This window comes from Triticum aestivum, chromosome 7B (genome assembly GCF_018294505.1).
Source record: "Triticum aestivum cultivar Chinese Spring chromosome 7B, IWGSC CS RefSeq v2.1, whole genome shotgun sequence".
Classification (NCBI taxonomy): Eukaryota; Viridiplantae; Streptophyta; class Magnoliopsida; order Poales; family Poaceae; genus Triticum; species Triticum aestivum.
In genome coordinates, this window is record NC_057813.1 from 9,582,863 (window position 1) to 9,597,495 (window position 14,633).

Genomic DNA, 14,633 nt, shown 5'->3' on the forward strand with positions numbered 1-14,633 from the left:
GAGAAAAACTCTTTTCTAGATTAGGCTTTTAGATCTACGAATTACGAGAGAGATCTCCGAAAATATAAGCGAGATGCTCTTACACCAGAAAGATAATATAAACTACTCGGCACTAGAAAACTTATATGAGCACACTTAATTAAGTAGTAACCTGATGTTGGTATGCATATCACAAATGAGATCTATATTCTTTATCTTGAACCTGCAAATGATTTTAGGGGAAATAGTGCATTCTGAAATATTGTTTGTTTGGCTAAGGTTAGGAGATCTAGCAAATGAGGCCATGTCTCAAAGAACAAGGTGCATGTTAAGTATTTTTCCTCCCTCCCTCCCTCATCTGGGCGAAGAAGACATGCTGGACTGGGCGACTTCAACACCTCCCTCATTGACGGTGTCTACAAGATACTCGGCAAAGTCGACAACATATACAAGATGCTCGGCAACGACAATGGTGTCTCCTTCCACCTCTTCAACAAAACCACCCTCAGACCCAGTAAGCAGACCCTCACCTTCCTCTCTTCCTCATGCATCCAACGTGCTGTGCTTGGCACAGCCGCTGAATGCACAATGCCACTGTGTAACCACTTGCTCCAGTACGTGTGTGCATTTCAGTTTTCTACTCGGCATTCTCTCAACAATCTCAAGTTATTTGGTGATTGGTTCTTTGACCTCTAGGCGAAATCACCTGGTTGAACTTGCGATCTGCTAGAGCCAATACTTGTGGAGCCTGCAGGTTTTATTTTTTTTCAAAGGGAAAATAAAAATCACTATTTGGGAGTGAAGCTATTTTGTCAGAAAAAACATAATCTTAAGAACTTTCAAAGTTTAGCAAGTATCTGGTTCTGAACTTTCGAAGAGTGCTTGTAATAGTAACTTCTTCAGTCTTTTATACCATCATAGCAAATTAGCGCGTACTACAAATGGTAATGAAGTTCTGTTATCTGCCAATCTCATGGTTGCTGCAACGTATTCCAATCTCATGGTCCCAGCCAATGTCTTGTTGGATGTGGTCAAGCTAGCCATGGCGGTGAAGGCCATATCCAGCACGTGATGGCTATGGCAAGGAAGGCCAAGCCCATGACGTTCACGGCTAAGGTGATCACGGCCATGTCCAGGATGACGTGCACGGGCATCGGCATGATATTGCCAGGAGTGCTAGACAGGGTCGAGGAGGACGTGGGTATGGTGTTGGTGGCCGTGGCCGTGGTCGAGGAGGACGTGGGTGTGCTGCCGGTGGCCGTGGCATGGCCGTGGTCGAGGAGGACGTGGGTGTGGTACAGGTGGCCGTGGCCGTGCTCGAGGAGGATGTGGGCGCAGTGCTATTAGAAGTTAGAGCATCTTCACTAGCCTCTCCAGGACGCCCACCAGACCATCTTTTTAGGCTCGATTTTAGGTTTGGACGACACTTTTCGCTGAAAAACGGCCCAGCCACGCCCCCAACATCCCTCGGGACGTCAAAATAGCGCCGGCAAACCCAGGCGAAACCCGGCGCGCTGGGGTCTCTTGGTGACGCCGGCGGACGTTTCGGCGAATCGTGTCTCACCACATATCCTTTTTGTTGGTCCACTTAATCATTCTCCTCACAAACTTTTGCTTGGGGTGGGGTGTGACTGAGAAGATGCCCTCTCTATTTCGCCGGATTTTGCTGGATGACTTTCAAAACACCAACTTTTTTGGTTCGTTGATATTTTTGGGGTGCTAACAGCTGGAGATGCTCTTATCAAGGAGCCCTCGCACTGCTGGTTATAGCAACACCGAGCGAGGGTTCTCCGGGCCTGGTAGCCGTTTCAATGTCCATGGCTTGCCCGGTCGTGGGTTCTGCTGTCTTGGACTGGCCACCCTAGATATAATTTTTGTCTTTCGGTATTACAATAGTAACATGCCATTGTACATTGCCAATTGAGAAAATTGTGGAAATAATTAATAGTGTTGTCAGTCTGCATGCACAACTCCCACACGGCCAAAAAACAGAGGAGAGGGTGGGGCAAGGACGAGGGTATATATAAGCATCTATTTGGTCTTGGTTGGCAGCTAGAACCAGGACAGGAGTGTTGAGTATAATGTTTATTAGGAAAGGCGAGATAGATTACGATTTGTTCTGGCTTGTCTTGTATTTCAAGTAGATCATTGTACTCTTATATATATGCCCACGAGGCTCAAACAATACACAACAACTATTCCACCAATCCCTCTCTCCCTTCTAACATGGTATCTATCGCAAGTCGATCCTAAACCCTAGCCGCCGCCGCTTCCGCACTTGCGCGCCGCCCCCGGGGCGGTCGGCCTCCATGACCGCCGCCGGGGGCCGCACCGCCCGTACCTAGGGTTCGTCCGCCGGCCGTGTTGGCCGGCTGCCCTAAAGAGTCTTTTTCCCGATCCTTTGATCCGGGTTTGTCTCTCTCGCCAGTCGTTTTGATCGGCGTCTACTTTTTGGTTTCCCGATCTTTTCTTGATCGGTTTGCGTCGCCCACCGCCGCCGTCGACACCTCGCGCCTCTACTCCGACATCGGCGCAACTGGTCGGCTACTTCACCAACCCGGCGGCCTCGCGTGACTGGCAGCTCTCAAGGCCGTCGTCCATGCGCCGACCCGCCCATCGATCTACGCCGGCCGTCACCGCCCTGCTCCGATCGGGACTCCTGCATCACCCCGACCCGGCGGCCTCGCGCCATGCGGCGGCCAATCATAGCCGCCCCGCCGCCCGCCGCCGCCGGCTTCATCTCGGACTCCGCCGCCACCACGCCTCCACCGAGCGGCGTCCCCGACCTCGTGCGCGATCGGCTTGATCACCCGCTCGCCGCCGTGATCCGCCTCATCTACGCCGCGCGACCGCCCTGGCCCGTCAGTTACGCGCGCCTCCGCAGGTCCCGTGAAGATCGTCTCCGAGTTCAGCGCGCCCCTCCGCCGATCGAGCAACGGGCTGCCGCTGCGTCGCCTCGTCGGGCCGCAGCGCCGCCGCCCCATGGTTCTTCTCCCGACTGCACCGACCCGCGTCACCGCTGCGTCGCCCCTTCGGGCCGTAGTGCCGCAGCCCACGGTCTACCGCCACCCCGAGGCCGTCCGCTCCAGGCCGTCCCCGTGGCTGCACCGACCCTCGCGCCGCCGCTGCGTCGCCCCGTCGGGCCGTAGCGAGCGTGGCACGCGGTCCACGTCGCCGTCTCGAGGCCGTCCACGCGGTTGCACCACCCCGCGCTTCGCCGTTGTGCCGCCCCTTCGGGCTGTAGCACCGCGGCCCGCGGTCCCTGTGACCGTCCCGAGGTCTTTCGTCGTCACCCCGACCTGCCCGCCGCCGCTGCGTCGCCCCTTCGGGTCGTAGCGCCGCGGCCCGCGGTCCACCGCCGTTCCCGCGCGTCGACTTCCTGTGGCATGCGCCGCACCACCTCCTTTGGCGCGGGAACGCCACCGTCCGCGCCGGTCTTCGTCACGCTGTCGGGTTCTTCGCCTACTTCGACCATCGTCGCCGCGCTCCTGACCTAGCCGCCGCCGCCGCCGTCAGGCCGCCGCCGCCGCTCTTCTTTTGTAGCCGCCGCCGCAGCCGCCCGTCCACCTCCTTCGTCTTCGTCAAGCACCAGCCCGTCGCCAGCGTCGTCGTCATCTACCCCGACCGCTTCATTTACTCCGATAACCGCGGGCGACATTGGCCCCGTGCCGATTGGCGCCGCAACCGTCGTCGAGTCCTTCTCTGCTGGCCTCTCCGACTTCTTCGACATGGCGTACAGCTCGTGCAGGTCCCTGTCTACGCATGCCCGATGCTGGCAACACCGCCGTGTGCCTTCGTCCACGACGTGTCCCCGGGCCCGGCAAGCCTGGTGCAGCGCTTCGTCAACTTCGTCTTCGTCCGTCTACGCATGCCCGGTGCTGGCAACACCGACGCGTGCCTTCGTCTACGATGTGTCCCCGGGGTTGGCAACCCCGGCGTGACGCGTCGTCAACATCATCTACTTCCTGACGCATCACTACTTCGACACCACTGCGCCCACGACTAACTCGGCGCCTCCTTGCGCCCGCGGCTCCACGGCGACTTTCTCGACACCGGCTACCCCGACTCGACATCGACCACGGCATTCTTCGCACGGCTACCACGACCACGGCTCCACCACCCACGCTCTCGGCTACCTCGACAAACGGCACAAAGGACTATCGCCTTGCTTTAGCAACCTCGTCGGTTGCCACTCCAGCCACGACTCCGCGATGCGTCGACCATTACGACTGTGGGGGAGTGTCCGTCGGCTTGCCTTCGGATTCTTCTCCAGTCTCACTGTCTGCGTCGCTACCGTTGTGACTGCGGGGGGATGTTGAGTATAATGTTTATTAGGAAAGACGAGATAGACTAGGATTTGTTCTGACTTGTCTTGTACTCCAAGTAGATCATTGTACTCCTATATATATGCCCACGAGGCTCAAGCAATACACAACAACTATTCCACCAATCCCTCTCTCCCTTCTAACAAGGAGCCTGCTCTTTAGTCCCGGGTCCAGCCACTAACTGGGACTAAAGGGCAACAGGCCCTTTGGTCCCGGTTCGTGTCTGGAACCGGGACCAAAGGGGTCATACGAACCGGGACTAATGACCCCCGAGGCCCGGCCGGCGCCCTGGCCTCACGAACCTGGACTGATGCACTCATTGATCCCGGTTCGTAGGAGAACCAGGATTAATGCCTTTTTCTGGCTGGAGCAAAGTCCTGTTTTCTGCTAGTGGTACAAGTTGCACCGCTTATCTATACCACGAAATAATACATGAATAACTTAGAATAACAAGATGAAGCCTAGGCATCACTTGGGCTGCATTTCCCTAAAAAAACAAAACTTAGGCTGCACAGAGCCTAAATATTTCGAGGCTCATATGGGCTGTGCACCAACTGTTCGCTGCTTCTCACATGCATGCAACAATGAAACATTGGCAATATTTTTCAGATATAATTAGCGAAGGACAAAGCTGCAAATGACGTGACATTTTCTGTCCATAGAATGAGAATAATCACGAGCGCTTATTTAATGGCAATCAATATGTAGCGTTTTGGACTGAGCCCTCTTTTGGACTTCCGGAGCTGTACCTAGACCTAGCGATTGCATTAACGTTGAAGTCATATTCAACGAAAGCAAATCTGCCAAGTTAAAAGTTGCCGTCAATCACGAATCAAGTAGGGAAAGAGACTTCTTAACAGTATCCTCCAATGATTTTCTTCTAAAAGTTGCTCGAGAGGGAGCTAATTAATACTTCCTCCGTCACAAAATAATAGTATATTTTAGATATTTCAATCTCTACTCCTAATGGAGCAGTTGGTAGTCTCGCTTCCAGGTTTTTTTTCGTCCCATCATTTTCGTCCGGTTTTTTTTCGTAGGTTAACCGTCGTAGATTTTTTTCGATGTTGGTTTCTTATTCATCGGTTTATTTACCCCTCAGCTCTTTCCTTGCAAATCAGCACTTTCCAAACGTGCACGCAATCACGGATCTAAATTTACTAACTTATCCAAATCAACCGATACCTTCCATTATTGCAAATTTTTTTAGGAAACAAATAATAGATTTTAAGGAAACAAATAAAAGATTTTAAAGACGCATCATACTTTACTAACAATCACTAAAAATCAAATCTAAATTAATTAACCTTACCTTAAATCACTCAATCACTTTAATTAGAAAACATTTTCTTTCCTAACTGCACCCCGCTTAGTGCGCACATAACAATCCGAAGTAATTAGAGTCACATGATTGAATCCATTTATTTAGAGCGACATGATTGCGTTTCGGGATGGAGGTCATGATTTCGTCGAGGTCGTTGCTGCCTCCTACACTCAGGGTGTGTCGCCGAGATCGAGGCGAGCATGAGGAGCTGTGGCCACCGCCATGGTCACCCCATCGCAGGGGATGGAGCACGCCGTCGGCCTACAGCTTGTGGAGATCACTGTTGCTCTTCAGGTCGCGTGGTGACCGGATCTTGCCGATGTGTCCCTCCCCGACGACCTCCTCTTCGCCCGGTTGGCTGGCATGGATCTCGCCACTACTGCCCTCAACTTCTCTGCCTCGAGCTCGACGGTCAGCCACCATGGATCCCCCAGCTGGAGGGTCACGTGAACCAGCCGTCCTCCCATGCTGCAGCGGCAAGAATGTGACATGGCTCTCCGTACACGAAGAGTGGAGTTCGGTCAAGTACTTATATACTTGGCCTCTACTGCTGATCCATGTACATGGAGAAGAACAGGCAACCGCTCATTCATGCTTCGTTCCACTCCTTTGCGCTACATTACTGGAGGTGACATTTTTCTATCTCTCTATGTTGTAACAAGCCTGCTGTCTGCATAGTTAATGGATTTTTTATTTAAATTTATCGCTGCTTAGTGCTTTGTTGCAATTGTTCACCCAAGATTCTTATATATAATCTGAGCGTATGTAGGCATACTTAGCTTTGCTATTCCATTTTTTTCTGGCGCATAGAAATAAGAGTATTGTCCAGGTTAGGTATTCAATTGAGTATGGTATTTGGATTGCTATCAGAATGTCTTTTCTATGCATGTGATTTCTCATATCTGATTATAATATTTGTGAAGTCGTGCATTGCACGTGCACTTGGAAGCGGGCCCGTGGCCCGCGTTGGACGGCGCCGACGCCGACCCAAACCACCTCGTCCGCGTATTCTTGGAGTTGTGGCTGGTCGATTTACATGATTCATATTGTTATGTACTAGCGTGTATGTGTGAAATAGATGGATTATGGTCCCGTACCCAATAAGATGGATATGTGTGTGTGTTAGAGCGAGAGGGAGACGGGGATAGAGAGTGAGGAAGAGGGAGGGAGAGTGTGGTTCTGTGTGTGTGTGAAGATTTGATGGTAAAAAAAGTCGCCAATGTCGTAATATTGAACTCTTAAAGTTAATGTGGCCCCGTTGCAACGCACGGGTGTTCTTCTAGTATTTACTACATACAAACTAAACTGATTGAACAAACACACAAAAACGTGTTTATATACATCTGACCCATACAAAAGTTAGAACATCTTATATTTGTGAACGGATGGAGTATTTTTCAAAAAAATTACGATGAACTTTAATATATTAATAATATGGATAAGATACAGATTACACGCGGACTAAGGCCCTGTTCGGTACCCCTCCGCTCCACCAACTTCGGGAGCGGAGTTGGTGGAGCTGCTGCACAAATCGAAGGAGTTGCGGTTTTCCCGCTCCGCAGATTCCCGGAGCGGCTGATTACCGAACAGGCCTTAAGTTTCTAAATATTGTTTCCGAGTAAACAAGTCCTACTTGCGATGATCTTTATTCCAAAAATCATTACAAGCTAGATTATTCTTCTGTTTACTCTTTGTGAAATTAAAAAAAGGAAAAAAGAAAAGAAAAAGAAACACAAATATGCCCACCACAAGTCTTGCAAGTCATCTTATTCGATGCTCTTTGTTAGGCGCCATAATTAAGCCGATTTCTCAATCAGCTCGTGGAATCCTGAAAAGGGACTAAGCATTTTTATCTGTTCACTTTATGGAAAACAAATTATGGACACGATTATTGAAGCATCTGGCATGAACAAAGTTTGGAGCACGCATGTTTTCTCGAGGTACGTACCGATAGCAGTCGAAGTCGTGGGTGGTCGGGAGGAAGGAGATACGGACGCCGCACCTGGCAGGGAGCGTGGCGGCGCGGCGAGTGAGCACCTTACCGGCGGCGACCATCTCCTTGTGGATGCACGCGCAGAGGGCGCGCCGCCGGTCAAAGGTCGGCGCCATGTCCCTGATGTCGGCGAGCCCCCTGCAGCAGCGCGGCGAGAGCTTGTCCTCCACGCCGGCGATGTACCCGGTGCAGTCGCCGAACGCCGTCTGTGCGACGGCGCAGTCGTTGTCTGCCGGCCCCGCTTTGACGCCGCGCAGGCCGCCGAGCATGAAGAGTAGCGAGGCGGCGGCGGCCAGCGCTGCGAGGTAGCGGGTAGGCGTCATGGTGGTTGCGCTGCACTTGTAGGATACGACTACGACTACGAGACCGACTACGAGTGCGTGTCGACGTGCGCACGGTATTTATAGGGAATGTTCTCGGGCGGAGATGGGAACGTTTATCTTCTGCTGGATCGGCGCGACGAGTGGCACTGGATATTATGGAATTTCGGCAATTTTCTTCTTCGCTTGGAACGCCAAGATTTCACAGTATCCTTTCTCAGTTTCTCTCTTCGAAAAGGCGCAATATATTAAGAGTGAATTTCATTTATTAGCTTCTAATTTCAGGTCTGTGTCGGCAATTACCCATTTAGTAGTTTTGCACATTTACCCCATTTAAACAAACTTGTGACATTATTTTTTCTTTCTGCAAAACTTTCGATCTATTCAGTTTCAATCATGACAATACAAAGAATTTCAGAAATAATAAAAGTTACATCCAGATCTATAGGCTACCTAGCGATGATTACAAGCATTGAAACGAGCTGCCATCATCGCCCTTTCCTCGTCGGAGCCAGGTAAAACTTGTTGTCGTAGACAATCGGGAAGTCGTTGTGCTAAGGCCCCATAGGACCAGCGCACCGGAATAGCAACCGCCGCTCATGAAGAGGTGCGTAGGTCGAAAGGATCTAACCTGAAGACACGTGAACGTAGACGAGTGAAGATCAGATCCAGGTAGATCCACCAAAGACAACGATCGAAAAGAATCCTACAAGATCCGTCGGAGAAATACCTTCACACACGCCCTCCACGATGCTAGACGCACCATCGGGACGAGGACGCTAGGCAGGGAGAACCGCATTCCATCTTCTGACGAGTCGCCGCCGTCTCACCATCCCGTGCAGGACACAACCCTAACAAAACTCAAAGAAACCCACTACGGCCCCATGGACCTAAGGCCACTCGAGACGAGGCGGACGGGTGGCGACAATGGAAGGTGGAGGAACCCTAAGCTTTTGTGGAGAGGAGGCAGCCGCTACATGTGGAGGCTACAACTAACATGTGCCATTAGTTGCCCCATTTATTTATTTTGATTTTCAATGTTTACTGTGTATGCCCCGTTGACCGGTTTATTTTATTATTTGATTATTTTTTATTTCTGCTCTTGTTTTGGCAAGGATGGGTCCTACCTGTCAGTGAGCGAGATAAAAAAGAGTGAAAGAAATACTCAAGGCCTAGCATTCAAACATAAGACCTCCTACACCTGGTCAAGTCGCAGACGCCACTATTACAAACGAACATTCGTGTGTTTTGAAATAGGCTGCATCCTATAGATTTTTTTTTCTTTTTTTACTCAATTTGTATTTTTTATTTTTGCGTGTTTTCAGTTTTTCTATTTTTATGATTTCTTTTTTGTCATATAAATGACGACTTTTTAATTACATGTTGGACATTTTAGGTATACAGGTTGAACATTTAATCTAATACATGTTTTTTTATCTAATCTGAATACATGTTGAGCATTGGTTTTAATAAACAAGGAACATTTTTAAACACACGACATCGAATACATGGAAACATTTTGATTACGTGTTACAACATTTTTCTAAATGATGCAAACATTTTTGTATATTACAATCTTTTCTAAAATTGAGATAATTAAATTTGATATTCCCTGAAAGAAAAGTCAAGAAAAAATTTGAAAACATTTTTTACGTGTTACAACACTATTATAAATGGTAAAAACATTTTTGATTTTTTCTAAAAGTGAGCGAACAAATTTAGATATTCAATGAACATTTCTTTAAATGTCATGAAACATATTTTTAAATATACAAACATTTTTTTGTGTGCTACAACATTTTTCTAAATGGCATAAATTTTTTTAAGGGTAATGATTTTTCTAAAATTGGGAACGAAATGTTTATGCCAATTCATTCCATAAACATTTTAAACTATGTTATGAATTTTATAAAATTGGGAACAAATTTTTTATGCCATTTCATTCGATAAACATTTTTTAAGTGTCATGAAAAATATTTTTAACATGTGGACATTCTATAAATGTTATGAACAATTTTGATTGCATGGATATTTTTTTCCAAATTAACCAAGCATTAAATTTTACATTGTCATGAACACTTTCGATAAAATGTAATGATCATGTTTTTTAACATGTGCACTTTTTAAAATTTGACACCATTTTGTGAATGGAATGAACAGTTTCTTAAATTGCACGAACAAGGTTTTACATTTCATGAGCATTTTCTTAATGTAGAGTGAGCATTTTTATAATTCATGTAAATTATTTTTTGAAATATATGTTCATAGTGTTTCAAACTATAAATAATTTTAAAAAGAGAGCAAAAAAAAATAAAAGTTACTAAAGAAGGAAACTAACTACTTTTTTTAACACAGTATAGACGCAAGCGCTCATACATACGTGAACACACTCAGCCCCATGAATGCACACACTTACACGCACTCGCTACCCCTATGAGCACCTTTAAGTGACTAAGCCGGCATATCATCTTGAGAAGGCCGAGAAGACGCTGCCCTAGAGGCGAAGCAAGCTACTGCCACACCTAGGGTTATGTGTCGCTTGTAGTGAGAGGTATTACCTCTCCCCTACAGCAACACGGCTACTGTGTGGCCCAAATCCTGTAGCTTCTCAATTTTTTCCTGTAGTTTTTTTTAGTTTTTTTTCAAATTTTTTTGCATCGATTTCTCAGGTTTTTTTCCTACTGTTTTCTTTAGGTTTCCTGTTCCATTTTTATTTTTCTTTATTTTCGTTTTTTTGTTTCTTTCTCTGGTTTTCACGTGTTTTCTTCAGATTTTTTCTTTTTTCTTTTTATTTTATAATACTTGTCATTTGTTTCAAATATGTTGTACATTATTATATACATCAAGAAATACTTTATGCATGTATACTAGTTTTCAAAGGCATAATTAACATTTTTTAAAATTATTTCTTGATTTTTATTTGATTATACACATTGTACATTTGTGGTATACATATAAAGATTTTTATAGACGTTTAACATTGTTTAATTACATGATTTTTAAATATTTGTTTTTGAACTTTTCTTAGTATGTGCTCAACATTTTTCAAAAAACATGTTAAAACGATTTTTTAATGATAAACTCATTTTATTCTCGCTATGTGTATATTTGTTTTTTTAACATTGTATTGTTTAAGAAAACAAAAACAAAATATTGAAACTCGTGAACATTATTTTATAAATATAACGTACATTTTTTTGAATGGTCGAAAACATTTTTGTTGTACACAAACATTTTTGTACATTGTGTGGACATTTTTTAATGGTGTTTACTTTTTAAATTTTTTCACCATGCTAAATATAATTTATGTAAATATAATTTTTGGGGTATATGAATTTACAATTTTTTTTAGAAAATTGAGAAAAAAGAATGAAAACAAAGAAATCCGAATTAACCTGGATGCCATGGTCCAACTGGAACGCTCGATGTGGGCGAGTGTCTGCTTGGTCTCGTACAACATAGCCGCGCCTCTAGTGTCTCGCTAAAGACATAGGCCTGTTTGTTTGGGCTTTTGCTTCTGCTTTTACAATTTTTCCACTTTGACAAAAAAGCCATAAAAGTTTCTAAATAGGTGCTTTTGAAGCTTTTATAGATTTTGGAGCCAAATATTGTTATATTAATTCATCAAAAGCCATAAAAGCTCCAAAAGCACCTATTTAGGAGCTATTCAAAAGCCATGAAAACTCAAAAAAAAAACACCTATTTAGGATATTTTATGGCTTTTTGACCAAAGTGAAAAAGCTGCAAAAATATAAGCAAAAGCGTAAACAAACAGGGCCTTGATCTTGACAAACCTCCCTGCTCGAATTTCTGGTTGAGACGAATCACAGCACTCATAAGTCACACTTTGTAGTAATTTCTGAATTCTTGTTTTACGGCATAACGTTGTAAGTAGAAATCCACGAAACCAAACGTTAAGTTTCTTTTTCAAACCCACAATGAATGTGAAGCCAAAGCGAAAAGGAGATTCTTCTAAACCAAACGTGGGTCATCAATCATCACGAGGCAAAACGAAAAGGAGATATGAAGTTTGCGTCGATTTTTATTGCTGCAGTAACTGAGCAGCAAAACATATTCTTCTGCCCACACTCGTCGCAAAAGAAAGGGAAGGGCAAAATAATCCAAGCCCCGCAAGCTTTTCGTGCCTTCTCTTCGATCGGTTCGGCCGTGATATATATGGTTCCTTCGGGCTCACAGATCCTGCAACGGAATTTTATTTCAGTCAAGAACAGAGTTTGATTCCTTGTTACACTAGGGTGGTATATATTATACAGACGAGCGTACGTACCGGGAGGCGGGAGCAGTTGAAGTAGAAGTTGGTCGGGAGGAAGTCGACGCCAAAGCCGCACGCGGTGCGGAGGAGCTGGCCGCGGCGGGGGATCACCCGGCCGCCGGCGATCATGACCAAGTGCACACACTCGCAGAGCTCCCGCCGCTGGTCCGCGGTGGTCGCAAGTCCTTGATGATGCCGAGCCCCTTGCAGCAGCGGGGAGTGACCTCGGCGCCCTCGAGACCGGCGACGTAGCCGGCTCAGCCGCAGAACGCGAACCGCGTGAGGGATGTAAGTGGCAAATAAATGATGTCCGCAATTCCGTTTAGTTAGTTTTTACTAGTTTGATAGTTCATTTGTCTCAAACAAACAAAAAACCTTTTTGAACTATCATATCATAAATGGATTTTAAACGGGATTAAACGGGACCCGGTTGACATCCCTACGCGCGACGCGTCAGTCAATCGTGTCCGCCCCCGCCTCGGCGCCCCGAGCAGGGGGAACGCCACGACGGCGGCGGCAGTCGCCGTCGCGAGGTGGCAGGCAGGCGCCATGCGGGGTCGAGTTGCACGCACCTGTGTTGAGGTTGATGGATGGATACAGAGATACTCCCTCTGTTCTAAAATAGATGACTCAACTTTATACTAACTTTAGTACAAAGTTAGTACGAAGTTGGGTCATCTATTTTGAAACGGAGGGAGTAGGAGGGAGCGAGTGTGCATGCGTGTGTGTGTGTGTGGCGACGAGACGTGCAAAGTTGGGACACGGGAGTACTGTATTTATAGGTCCAGGGAGATGGGGAACGTTTCTTCTCTGCGTAATAACGTACCCATGGATTGATTTTCACACGTTGGCTGCAGTAATTTTTATGCGTCAATTTTTCTTTAGGGTTAATGTCGCTGCTTTATTTTTATGCGTCAGTTACAAAACTTACTTTCAAGTCTTAATCAAGTGATATAACATGTACTCCCTTTGTACCTAAATATAAGTCTTTTTAGACATTTCAAATGGACTATAACATACGGATGTATGTAAACATATTCTAGAGTGTAGATTCACTCATTTTGCTCTGTATGTAGTCATTTGTTGGAATTCCTAGAAAGACTTATATTTGGGAACAGAGGAAGTAAAAGAGAAGAAGAAAAAATTGCATGGATCTTAATGTAAAATCTCACGAATAAAGTATAAGTCTCACTCCACCGAGCTTTAGCAACACTATAACTGGTTACCTGGGTAGGGTATCGTAATGGGAGTTTACTGCCTCGTTCTTTTTTTTAGTGCGAAATGCGTTTCCAACTAGCAGTAAATTGCCAAAAGAACAATACGCCTTGCTCTGTGATACACATTGTGTTTTCTACCAGCAAAAATATAAAATGATTAACTGAATTCAAATAGAATTTTAAGTTCCTGCAGATCCTTTGTTGGTGCATGAGTAGTGTTTATGTTTAGGTATAGATTACTCAAACAAAGGTCTTCTCAGGACAGCACAAATACTCCCTCCGTTCCATTCCATAATATAAGAACGTTTTTGACACTAGTTCTTATATTATGGGACGGAGGGAGTATATTTTATGCCCCATTTACAGGAGTGTGCGACGTGTATTACTCACCACAAACAAAAAACGATCAAGCATACATACTGGCTAGATAGCTCTGTATCAAGGTACTCTGAAATATCAACCGAGGAACATATATCAATTTTATACTGGCGTGAGCAAAACAGCTGAATTTTATGTTTCTTGCTTTTTCAAATAAAAATTGCATTCATTATTCTCAGATATATTTTTTATAATAATACAAGGAGGAATAGCCCTGAGCTGGAAAATTTCTCATCAAGCACGGAAAAGAATTTTCTGATAACAGATAAAAAAGATGGAAGATGAAGATAGAGCGTTTCGGTGCCCAGACTCATCTGCACCCGGTTAGAAAAAATTCATACAAAATTCATGCTTATCCTCCTTCTCACCCTCGCCGGCGATGGCCTCGGTGTTCACACAAAACAACAAAAAACGTGTGTTGAATATGGTTAATTCTAAGGCGTCTCTCTCCTCCCTCTCTCTCTCTCTCTCTCTCCCCTCTCTCTCTCTCGCTCGCTTTCTCTCACTCTCGCGATGAGAAATTTGTTGTTTTCCCTTGCGACATTTTTCAGAGGTATGCACGTGTAGTTATCGATGTTTTCTTTTCCGTATATGGTTATAGTGGGGTATTTATTTGCAATCCGGATCGCCGCCGGTATGAAAAAACGGATCTTGCGCTATAAATTATAAGTTTGCTTCCATAACAATATTTTAAAAATATTTAACAAGTAAAATTAACATCATATTTAGATTCCACGCATTTTTCTAATAAAATTTCATATATAATATGTTAAAATCGAAGTTACGGTTTAAAAGATACATATAATTTAGAAAATTATTTGGTTTGA

General features: G+C 45.5%; 1 protein-coding gene across 1 annotated transcript; it reads right to left on the bottom strand.

Annotated features, from left to right (window-relative positions):
* Nucleotides 1-7,031: 7,031 nt before the first annotated feature.
* LOC123161402 (non-specific lipid-transfer protein A) lies at nucleotides 7,032-7,977 on the bottom strand. The gene is made up of 2 exons (XM_044579243.1): nucleotides 7,574-7,977; nucleotides 7,032-7,453 (listed from the first exon to the last, which is right to left on the bottom strand). The coding sequence occupies exons 1-2, from the start codon at nucleotides 7,939-7,941 to the stop codon at nucleotides 7,435-7,437; spliced, it is 387 nt and encodes a 128-aa protein (XP_044435178.1). The 5' UTR covers nucleotides 7,942-7,977; the 3' UTR covers nucleotides 7,032-7,434.
* Between the last annotated feature and the right edge of the window lie 6,656 nt (nucleotides 7,978-14,633).

What these genes read in the sequence shown, in the direction of transcription:
- LOC123161402 (XM_044579243.1), bottom strand. Translation starts at nt 7,941, where the DNA reads ATGACGCCTACCCGCTACCTCGCAGCGCTGGCCGCCGCCGCCTCGCTA.